The sequence below is a fragment of the Macrosteles quadrilineatus genome, unplaced genomic scaffold, assembly GCF_028750875.1.
Source record: "Macrosteles quadrilineatus isolate MER2022 unplaced genomic scaffold, UCM_ALF_1.0 Scaffold_1__1_contigs__length_201487025, whole genome shotgun sequence".
Taxonomy (NCBI): domain Eukaryota; kingdom Metazoa; phylum Arthropoda; class Insecta; order Hemiptera; family Cicadellidae; genus Macrosteles; species Macrosteles quadrilineatus.
The window spans coordinates 104,791,879-104,804,595 of record NW_026542594.1 but is presented as its reverse complement, the minus strand read 5'-3'; the positions used below and the strand labels follow the sequence as shown (position 1 = coordinate 104,804,595).

Here is a 12,717-nt window from a genome sequence, read left to right as displayed (position 1 = left end):
GAGCTGGTGGAATTACAAGTCTTGAACCTCGTAGTATCATCTCATTATCAACACTTAGCTCATCCTTAACTGAATTATATGGTTTTAGGTCATCTCGTAATGATGTCTTAGAAGGCCAACCTTGGATGATTATATTTTTCAGTTCACATAAAGTCGGATCTTTATTTTGTTCCTCCAATACTTTAGCAACTATGCAGTCGTTTATATCGATGGACGACAAAACCATTTGAACAAACGCTTGAGTTTCTTCTTCTAACTCACGGTCATCAGTACCTGAAAATGGTAGAGGTGCTCTTGAAAGAGCATCAGGAACTAGAAGCTGCTTTCCAGGAATATAAGTAATTGAAAAATCATATCTCATGAGACGCAATCGAATTCTTTGAATTCTTGGAGACAATTCATCAAGATGTTTGGATTTCAAAATTTGAAGTAGTGGTTTGTGATCTGTTTGTATTGTTATTCTCTTGCCAATAATAAATTCTTGAAACTTTTCACATGCCAAAGCAACAGCTGTAGCCTCTCTCTCGATGTTTGCATAGTTTTTTTCAGGAGGTAGAAGGCTTCGGGATGCAAATGATACTGGTCGTATAGAACCATCATCTTGAACTTGAGAAAGAGTTGATCCTAGCCCTTGAAGCGAGGCATCACATGAGATAATTGTTTCCCGATTTACATCGTAAATGTAGTCCAGTCAACGAAGCTGAATGAGTGGGAAAAAATGGTGTAGTCCCGGATTTTTGCACAGTTGTAGGGGATACCCTCCTGAACAACATACTAAAAGTCCTGACTGATGGGGCGTGAGCTATGGGGGGGAGGGGGGTGTAAATGCACAATTTTTCGGTTTTCTGTAAATATCTCGAAAACAGTGCCCTCTAGCGGTAAAATGTACTGATACAAAAATGAAGAGCATTAAATTTCCAACAATAATGCTCATTACATCGTGTTCCTAAAATCAACACTTAATGAGATACATGGGTCATAAGAAAAAAAAACATTCAGAGCAACTAGTATTATTGTGGTAAAGTGATTGTTTTATACTACATCAAGTTATATAAACTGATAAAAATGTGCTAAATACTCGTCTATGCAGTACAGCTGTTGAAAAAATTGAGGGGAGAGGAAGTCGGGCCGGACTGGAAACCGAGAGACCAAACAGTGGTAACCATAATAACATACTGTAATATTAAAACTAAAATAAACTTGCAGAAAATGTTATTACACTTGTCTTTTAACCCAGTAACCTAACACATTTTACCTTGCATGAAATGGGGTAGTAGGTTTCTTACGTTGTTTGTAATAGTACCGAGATGCTAAATCCAAATTTTCGACCTCGGCAACCTCCCGGATCACCTCCAAAAACCTTAAAAATTGGCGGAATTTTGCACTATTTTTACATTTGTCCGATTTTGACCCTGAAGCATCACTTTTTCATAGAAAACTACCTTAACCATTTTTAAAGTACATTAGATTACCTATCATTTAAGACCAAAATGGTTAATACAGGCCTAATAGTTTTCAAGATATGGCACAGCAAATAATAAATAAAATTACCAAATTTTGAACTTTTTTAAGTTTGGCTAACGTTAACCCTTAAGCATAACTTTCTCATTATTTTTTATTAAAACAACCATAATTACTTTAAAACTACATTAAATTGCCCACAATTTAAGACCAGAATGGTGATTATAGGCCTAACACATTGAGAGATTAGATGACCTGTGATTAGATGACCCTTGTACCTTTGTACATGGACTCGTCCTGTGGGGGGTATCAGTTGAAGATTGACTTGTCTGACTAACTTGAGACGTTTGGATGTTTGAACTATAATTTAGTTTTCATTCAATTCATCAATTGTGACGATTGAGATTGAGGTAATGGTGAAAATCAATGCGTAAAGAAGCTTTAGTTCCTCATCCGACAGCTTCAGAACGCATACCCTGTGAAACAGTATGAGCGGGTCAGTAGTCGCCTTTATATTGCCAACAGTCACAGTATTAACTTCAGAAGAAAGAGATACAACTACTTAATTCTTCCTTTTGTATCTGACTTATTTATATTTTCCTCATAAAACTCTCAACATCACTTCCTTGCCAATATCTCTAGCCATATGACAGTTGACAGTTTCCCTCCAACAATTCCACTGCTTAAGAACATTATAACATCAGTATTAGGGAATGGAGGGTGACAAAGTAACCAGTCACACAGCTTCTCTGTATCCGCTTCAACTCGAGTGACTCGTGAGGGTCTTATTTCCACATGCTGCTCATTTGTATGTGCCTTAACATTGTAGTAGGCCTACTCCTCAACATCAGCACTTATATTCTACAAATAAATTATATCGTTCCTAGTGTCCATCGGGTGAGCACGGTGTCAGTTATACCACGGTCCCGAGTCAAACCTACATAGCTTTTCATTAAGCAAATGAGCACCTGCTCTATAGTCCTCTATAGTCTGTTTATTGAGATCCATCTTGTTTCCTTATTTGAACATATCCTGCAGGCACAGATGCGAACACTTGGCTAAAAGAAGTAATATGTAGCATGGCAGAACGACAGCAAAGTCAAAACTTGTTTTCATTGTTGCCTCTTCATTCTTTCTATCAATTCCTCTTGATAGTATGAACATTTTAATAACGACAGATTTCTTCCATAACTTACAATCTGTTGTTGAAATTAAATAAATTTGTTTATATTCTTATTATGGTTCTTTTATAAAATTTGACCAAATTGAATAGCTTGAAACTTGAAATACAAGCATTTATAGAAGATTTTATGAACCGTGATTGAGGATATTCTCAATGTGTGGTGAGGCCTATAATCACCATTCTGGTCTTAAATTGTGGGCAATTTAATGTAGTTTTAAAGTAATTATGGTTGTTTTAATAAAAAATAATGAGAAAGTTATGCTTAAGGGTTAACGTGAGCCAAACTTTAAAAAGGTTCATAATTTGGCAATTTTATTTATTATTTGCTGTGCCATATCTTGAAAACTATTAGGCCTGTATTAACCATTTTGGTCTTAAATGATAGGTAATCTAATGTACTTTAAGAATGATTATGGTAGTTTTCTATGAAAAAGTGATGCTTCAGGGTCAAAATCGGACAAACGTAAAAATAGTGCAAAATTCCGCCAATTTTTAAGGTTTTTGGAGGTAATCCGGGAGGTTGCCGAGGTCGAAAATTTGGATTTTGCATCTCGGTACTATTACAAACAACGTAAGAAACCTACTACCCCATTTCATGCGAGGTAAAATGTGTTAGGTTACTGGGTTAAAAGACAAGTGTAATAACATTTTCTGCAAGTTTAATTTAGTTTTAATATTACAGTATGTTATTATGGTTACCACTGTTTGGTCTCTCAGCTTCCAGTCCGGCCCGACTTCCTCTCCCCTCAATTTTTTCAACAGCTGTACTGCATAGACGAGTATTTAGCACATTTTTATCAGTTTATATAACTTGATGTAGTATAAAACAATCACTTTACCACAATAATACTAGTTGCTCTGAATGTTTTTTTTCTTATGACCCATGTATCTCATTAAGTGTTGATTTTAGGAACACGATGTAATGAGCATTATTGTTGGAAATTTAATGCTCTTCATTTTTGTATAAGCACATTTTACCGCTAGAGGGCACTGTTTTCGAGATATTTACAGAAAACCGAAAAATTGTGCATTTACACCCCCCTCCCCCCCATAGCTCACACCCCATCAGTCAGGACTTTTAGTATGTTGTTCGGGAGGGTATCCCCTACAACTGTGCAAAAATCCGGGACTACACCATTTTTTCCCGCTGAGGGACATATTTTGAGCTTCGTTGACTGAGTTTTATTTCATCAAGTGCCTTTGCCTGCTCTGGACCCCATATCCATGGAACGTTAGCTTGAAGTAATGAATTCATTGGGGCCAAAATCTTAGCTTTGTCAGGAATAAACTTACCAAGAAAGTTTACCATCCCATTGAACCTTTGAAGTTCTTTTACGTTTTTCGGACAGTCCATTTTGAGAATGGCAGAAACCTTTTCCTTATCAACAGAAATTCCATCGGATGAGAGGAAATGCCCGAGGAATTTAATACTTGACTTCCTAAACTCAGTTTTGTCTTTGTTAAGTGTCATTCCTACATTTTTAAGCTTTTCAAGTACTTGCCGAACAACTGTATCATGTTCTTCTTTCGTTTTGCCCCAAATCAGAATATGGTCCATATGGACTGCGACATTTGACTGGTTGTCTAAGATTTTGTTCATGCATTTCTGAAAATGTTCTGGTGCTGATGTGATTCCAAATGGAAGTTTGAGACATTTAAAACGTCCAAAAGGGGTAAGGAAAGTAGTTAGATCCTGGGAATTTGCACTTAAGGGGACTTGCCAAAAACCACTGTTTGCATCAAGTTTTGAAAACCATTTTGCTCCTGAGATTGAGCTGAGAGACGTTTCAATTTTGGGAATCGGATGATAAGACCGCTGGATGGATTCATTCAACTTTGTTAAGTCAACACATATGCGGACATCTCCATTAGATTTAGGCACTACTACCATTGCTGAGCACCATTCAGTAGCATGCTCAACTGGTGTGATTACATTATTTTGTACCATACTTTCTAGTTCTTTTTTCACTTGACACATTAGGGGTAAAGGTACTGTCCTAGGAGTGGTTATTGCATATTGTTTTGCGCCATCCTTAAGTGCTATTGTGTAGGGATCAGGAATGACGCCCAGACCACTAAACATTTCATGGTATTCGGTAAAAAAGTCACTGTCTACTTCTGCAACTGAATTAACAAAAGTTAAAATTTTCAAGTCCTGTATTGCTGGACGACCAAGCAAGGGTGTTATGAGTCCCTTCACTACATATACCATGTGATTTATTTTAACGTCTCTGTATTGGATATTAGCTCTAACACAACCTACAGTTTCTAATTTTGTTCTACCAGCCCCATACAACTCAACTAGAGTCGGCTGGATCCTACTTGGATCAACTATGCCAGGGAGAATTACTGTTACATCTGCCCCTGAATCAATTTTAAATGTTTGTGGTTTTCCCTCAAATACTAATTCTAGTTTCCAGGGCTTACATTTCGACCCATCCCCAAGTGTACCTATGAATACTTTATTATTTGAAGGTCCAAGTTCACTTACTTCATTTTCGTCAGTTACGTCCTGTGCTTCTTTAGATCTGCAGACCTTCGAAAAATGACCAATCTTTTTGCATAAGTTACAGGTTGCGCTTTTTTCTGGACAGGTGCTTCTTGGATAGGACGGTTTATAACCGCACCAGATTCATTGCGCTGGGTATTCTTGTTTCTTTTGCCGAAACCTATATCCTTGATTTTGGTTTAAACTCGATGACGTTGTTGCTTCAATTTGAACTCTTTTCTCATCACATAAATTTGTCTTCTCTTTCTTTACGTTATCTGCATGTCGTATTATTGTAATGGCCTTGTCTAAATTCATCTCGGGATCTAGCAACAAGCGATCACTAAGTTTCTCGTCATTTAAACCCAGTATTAGTACCATCAACACCATTTCATCATTAAGTGAACCCCAGTCACAGGTTCTAGCCAAGGAATGGAGACTAACTATAAACTCTTCAACTGTTTCGTTAATTTTTTGTTGTCTCTTCAAAAACTTTGCTCTTTCGAAAATTAAGTTCCTCCGTGGAATAAAATGTTTGTCAAATAAATCTAAGACTTCTTCAAATGTTAGTGTTGATTCGGTTGCTAAATTAAAAGATGCAAAAATCTCATCAGCTTTCTCACCTAATGTGTATATCAGAGTGTTGATTTGTTTGTTCTCAGACTCTTCGGATAACCCAGATGCTGACCGATATCTTTGAAATCGTGTTTTCCATCTTGGCCAATCTGCTGGTACAAAGGAGAAACTAGCTGGAGGTTGAATAACTGAATGAGTGTTTGATACAATGATTGACTTCATAGTTAAATTGTTGTATTCATTTTCTCTGCTTCTTTCATTTTGTTCTTGTTCATTTTCATTATCTTCATAGTCAGATTGTTTCCTTCTTGGATTTCTCTTCTGAGGCATAGCTCTAAACCGCTGCCACCATGTACTATTTTACTAAGAATTAAGTGGATGCACTGTTTTATGTCATAACTCAAACTCAACTAACTTTATTTACCTTTTTACAAACATAGAATAACAAATAAACATATGATTATAATTCATAGAAATTAACAGGTGTTATGAAATAAACTAGTCACACAACAAAAACAAACATCACGTGATCATCCCCCGCACACACCCCCGCATCCGAGCCAAAGTTGCGACATAGATAACAACCCCAGTGAAATAGGATCCTAGCAGTCGAGTTAAACTGGAATATCACTTTTTTTTATTCTGGTATTACAAGAGTGAAACAATTTTATATTTTAACCTGATTATAAATACAATGTTTAATCACCAACTTATTTTTTAACAGAGTACATTTTATTTTATATACTATGTCAAATACATCCCTTTGCGTTAAAGATAATTTATTATTTAAACCACTATTTGCAAACTTTGGTTTTAGCTAATCAATAACGATTTGCAATACTTTAAATGCAATTCGGCAACGTTAACCCTATTCACAGAGAAGACAATATTATATATTCTCTGTGAACTATTACGAAATAACCTATATTCAAACGGGGAAAAACACACTGAAGTCAACAGAACAACAATTTTTCACATAAAAATATAAATACAGGAATAAAAATATCACTGATACTATATTCATGATGTTATTTGTTGGATGACAATGTGTGATTAATACTTGACAACTGACTCGACTTGCAGCACGCGCTCCGATCACGCGCTCTTATAACTAAGCATATCTCAGGAAATAACGCCTCTAACGGTATATAGTTTGAAGGAAAGTTAAATTTAGATCTTTATCTAAAATTTTCCCGCTGGTCAAATGCTTCTAACCAAATAGTACGTGATTTGGTAGCCGACTAACTTTTACATGTTTAGTTTTAAGAAAGGCCAAGTATAAAGAGTGATTTTACGCTTAAGTTTTTAACAATTACAAACTATTTTCTCACAACACGCATCGTCCACTTATAATTGATGTCCATGTCAAGTTTCATAATTTTTTCTCAATTCTAACAGTTCAAAATGTTGATGTTAATAGAGCAGTGTCACGCTGAGCTATATACGCGCGCGAAGCGGTTTGCCCCCAAGGTGACGTCACGTCGCGATGTGCAGAACGGTCTCAAACTCGTCCGGCTGAATAGCACACCTTATTTACTTCCACCATATATATGTGTCCGTTAGCACGATAACTCGAGCAAAAATGATCCGATTTTGATGAAATTTGGTATAAACGTGTAAACCTACATTTATTCAAACGAGTTCGCGAACCAGCATGATCGGACTATGGGAACGGGGGTTTACGGGGGGTTTTATGGGATAAAAATTAATAGGTTTTCCCATTTTTGACCCCAAAAACAAAAGATTTAGCAATTTCTTTCTAAACCATTTTGTAGAGCTTAAAAAACAAATAATTTAGTATGTTGAAGCGTTATTATGTGCCTAATGGTTACAGAGAAAATTCCAAAAAACTGTAAATTTAAAATTCCCATGTTATTCTTATGGAGAACAAGTAAACTGTTGTAGTTTGCTTGTTTATGAACATATTTTGATCAAATTTGGAAAATGTTTTTATTTCTTACTAATTATTAACATTTTACAAAAAAAAAAGTTTTACCCTCCCTGATGTAGCAAACCTTGTAGTACTTGTGAAACTAATTCTATTTAAATAGGAAATAAATGTTATATTTTTAAGTAGGTAGACATTTTAGTGTAAATCCAATCAGGCAAATGGAAATTCGCTTAGTCTGCAGGTTTGCTGCGGCGGGTGTATTTATTTAAGCCGCCATGGGAAAGTGTCTCAGGGGACAGGATGTTTTGGGAATGTTTACTTAGTTAAAAACTAATGAACTTGGCAGTTGCAAAGTATTTCATATAGAGGTTGTTTATTTATGGGGGCACCTTTGGGGGCCAGGAGGGGGGTTAACACCATCGGTACGGAGAATGGGCCCTCTTTGCTGTTGTGATTAAAGCATCAAATCTAAGAAAAATCCTTAATATCTCGAACGTTTAAAAACAGTTTAGCGTTAATTTTCTAATGGACGAATTTTTAAGGGGGGGGGGGCTTAAGATGTGATTGGTCACTATATAACTTTTTCTAATGATTTATGCCCCTGACTATGTTACCTGTAAGTTAGTTGTAACCGCATTTATGCTTATTCTCCATAAGAGTTAACAGTTTGGCCAAACAAGTGTTAAAACTTGTTGTTTTTAACAACTTTTTTGTTAAAATCCATGATTAACATTTTTTTAGGGGGTTAACATTTGAACATGTTACTTTTTGGCTTTTCCTTCAAATTTGAAGCATTGAAAGTACAAATTTATGTCCAACAAGTAATTTAAAAAATTAAAAACATAAAAAATCTGAAGAATTTTAGTTTTTGGAAGTAGAGCGGTTTTTGGGGGTCAAGGTGTGATATTTTTGGAAAACGCCAAATATTGTTTAGTATAAAATTTAATTCCTGGCTATGAAAATTCTTTAAAATGTAAGCTATCTCTAACCATTTTTGAGTTATATGTGTTAAAAAAACAGTTTTCTTTGAATTTTCAAAAATCCGCCATCTTGAATTTTATGGAGGGGGGTTAACAGTTTAAAATATAACTTTTGGGAATTTTCCTGGTGGTTTGGAACCGAGACCTATAATTCCCGAACATTTCAGATCTCTAGCTATTCTAGAAGTGGTTACCTACATTTGTATACCTGATAAGTGAGTGAGTCAGTGAGTTACACATTGGGCTGTATACTTTTAATACTTTAATACTTTTTAATATTTTACTTTGAAATGGCGACCATACGAATGTAGGTATTTTAAGCCAAGTATGATTATAGATGAGTGTATGATGAATGGCTACAATGGATGAATTGTAGTCTTGTTAGTGACTAAGGCCGACATATTCCTTAAACACAGCAGTTTATTAATAGCCCATACAGCCAATGGCAACTAAGGAACCTACAGTTTATAGTAGAATCCGATCCACATTTTTGTCAAGTTATTAACGAATTTGTCAAATTATCAGGATAGTACTGTGAAGTACGGCACTACTAGTGCAGAATATAGAATATAGAAGATAAATTTCACATCGGGCTGTATAGAATATGATAGATAATCACTGTTCCAGTCCATTCTACCTTTTTGTATGTGACTTATCTTTCTGTTCTTTGTATGTTATGTGGGCTAACAATAAATTTGGTTTTGTAAGCGAGTTTTATTCCTAAGCTACGTCACCCAAAGTAGCAGTGGGTAAAGCTCCAGTTAGTCGGAGGATACCTACCGTTACACTGATCCCTTTTCTTGTAATAAACACACTTTTTGTTTTCACCAAACAATCTCCATGAAAATGTCCTAACTGATTCATAATTGAAGCAGTTAGCAGTAGCATGAGATACTGCAATTTGTGTGGGATTTTGTTGTATCTCTAACTTGAAGAAAAAGTGTAGGTATCTAAAGTAAGCCTTTTTGATATTTTTTAAATATAATCTTGCAGATTTCAACAAAGTCTATTTTACATTTTTATACTACCAATTGTACAGTTACAGGTCAGTAATCTCTGTAAGATATTTTTTTAGCTGTACAATGCACACAAATTGTAGTTCCTTTAATAAATAGTTTAATAAAATACTTAATAATTTTGAAAAATATTGTTTTGGTATTTATATGTAATATATTGATTTTCCCAGGTCAACAGAATCAACAGAAATGAACTCGAACTACAACTGACAAAAATGGTTGTGGATGTACTTCAATAATGACATCAGTTTCCTTACAAACAGTCATCACTATTTTAAGTTTTATGACCATTCTCAAAATAATAAATCTCATAACTGTTATAAGAAAAAAATGTAGTTTTATTTTTAGACTCATGGGCCCCATAAGTAATATAAGAGTTACTAATATCCCATGTATGCGCACATTATAAGGATCACAATGTTACAATAGAAATTCTGCTGCTCATACAGTAGACTCCCTCTTATCCGGACTCCTCAGGACCGAGACTAGTCCGGATAACGGTTTTTCCGGTTAAACCAACGTCCCCAAAAACTTGTTAAAACGGACCGCTTAATTGCATACTGTTTTTAGACACGTGTTCACTGGTCTCAAATCTTTCCCACGAGAACAGTCAGAGATGTTTGGTTTCATCCCACTTCAATTACTAATGACATTAAAAACATAAACATAACTGTTAACAATCCTACTTTGATAGTTCTCATTGCGTACCACCGTTTTTTGATGCTGCTTAGTTCAAATTAGCTGTTTACATAAATTGGTAAATCTTATAACTTTTTAATGCTTTTGCATATCATAGAACCAACTTTTTTAGTTGAAAAAGTTGACTAAATTCTTTAATTCCCTTTAAATATGAATACTCTTAAGGTTAACATGGGGAACGACAGAAGCCACTGGACTGGAGCGGAGCCCAAAAGGATTTTTGAGATAAGAATATGCCCATATGTTAATCGGTAAAGTGAGCTATCATCATGCCAAATTTCAGCCCAATCCGTCCAGTGGTTTATGCGTGATTTAACTTCAAACAAACAAACACACAAACTTTCACCTTTATAATATTAGTAAGATATATATATTACGTTATGAGCTCGGACACCGTTGGACCGATTGCCACGAAACTTGGTACATACGTGTAGAATTTCATGGAATAGGTTTATACACCATCAATTTTGTGATCCGTCCAATCGGCTCCACCCCAGTGGCTCTAGAGGTTCCCCATGTTAACCTTAGGAGTACTTATATTTAAATTTTTTTTTGTCACAATTTTATTTACAATCTGTTCATTTTTAGAACATGTAGCAAATACAATAACAACTTTTAATAAAACGTTAGTTAATCTATGTCCATTGACAGAGCTAACTTAAAAATATTTCAATGAAAAAATAAATATGTAAATAAACAAGGGAAAATTAAATTGTTCAAACAAAACGTGTGCTTAGATCCAAAACATGAATCCTTTTTAGCCTGTATATACTGGTACTGTTGTCCAAGAGGTTTAGAGCCAGGTGATTAGGGTGATTTTCAAGTTTCTTTAGATATTTTGCACTAAATTTGGTTATTTCCTCTTCAACCGTAGGAATTCCACTGTCCTTGTGATGGATATTGTTATTAACATACCACGGGGCTTGCAGAATGAACCTTAAAACTTTTAACTGAAATCGTTGGATGATGTTTATGTTCGACATACTGGACGTTCCCCACAGTTGGATTCCATAAGTCCAAATTGGCTTCAGGATTACTTTGTATAGTAATAATTTATTTGCAATGGTCAATTTTGATTTACTATTTAGGAGCCAGGAAAGATTTTTAAATTTTAAATTTAGGTACCGATACATTCTTTTATTCCAGATATGGTTTTTCCATGTTAATCTTTTGTCAATCGTCATGCCGAGATATTTCACTTCGTGGGATTGCGGAATTTGGACATTATAGGTTACAGGAGGACAAGTACCTAATCTGGTAGTGAAGGTCACATGAGTAGATTTGCTCTCATTCACTTTTATTTTCCATGTTTGCAACCATTCTTCTAAGTCATCTAGGGAATTTTGAAGATTAAGTGAAGCTACCACTGGATCAGGATGGGACGCTAAAATAGCTGTATCGTCAGCAAAAGTGGCCACAGAAGTATTCACATTATCAGGTAGATTGGCTGTAAACAGCGTATATAGTACAGGTCCGAGAACACTTCCTTGGGGAACGCCAGCTTGAATTGGGTACAATTTTGTAATGCTATCTCCAAATTTAACTCTGAAATATCTGTCGGTTAGGTATGATTTAATTGTCATATAAAATGTATGAGGAAGATTCAGTTTGAGTTTATAAAGTAGGCCTGTGTGCCAAACTTTGTCAAAGGCTTGACTTACATCGATAAAGACAGCTGTACAATAGTTCTTTTTCTCAAGGTCTTCCATGTTAACCTAATGAGTACTTATATTTAAATGAAATTAAAAAATCTTAATAGCTGTTTCAACTAAACAATTTGATTCTGTGATGTTCAATTGCATCAAAAAGTTAATAGCTTTACCAAGGCCACACTAAAAATACCCCCGCCGCAGAAAACCTGCAGACTAAGCGAATTTCAACTTGTCTGATTACATTTTTATTAAAATATTTCCATAAATAAGACATATTATTTATTCCCTATTTCAATAACATTAGATTTAACGAGTGCTTAGGTTTGCTGCTTCGAGGTTGAAGGTAAAAAGTGTTTTTGACCATGCGTCAATAGTATAGGATGAAATAAATAAATTTGCCAAATTTTATCAATATATATCCATAAACAAGTAAACTACAACAATTTTCAATTTTAAATTACACTATTTTTGAATTTTCTCCGTGACCGTTAGGCATACAACAGCGCTTCAATATACTAAATTATTTATTTTTTTAAGCTCTACAAAACGGTTTAAAAAGATATTGCAAATTTTTTTTGTTTTAGGGTCAAAAATTGGAAAACCCCATTTTTACCCCATAAAATCCCCCATAAACCCCCGTTCCCATGGTCCGATTATGCTGGATCGCGACTCGTTTGAATAAACGTAGGTTTTCAGGTTTGTACCAAATTTCATCAAAATCGGATCATTTTTGCTCGAGTTATCGCGCTAACGGACACACACACACACACA

The 12,717-nt window shown here is 35.1% G+C and overlaps 1 protein-coding gene across 1 annotated transcript in view; it reads left to right on the top strand.

Annotated features, from left to right (window-relative positions):
* LOC129004444 (nucleoside-triphosphatase THEP1) overlaps positions 1-9,913 on the top strand; it is a 162,899-nt gene extending 152,986 nt beyond the window's left edge. The window contains exon 6 of the mRNA XM_054433066.1: positions 9,766-9,913. Within this exon, the coding sequence (XP_054289041.1) occupies positions 9,766-9,834 (69 nt within the window). The 3' untranslated portion in view covers positions 9,835-9,913. The remainder of the gene's footprint in view (positions 1-9,765) is intronic.
* The last annotated feature ends 2,804 nt before the right edge of the window (positions 9,914-12,717 follow it).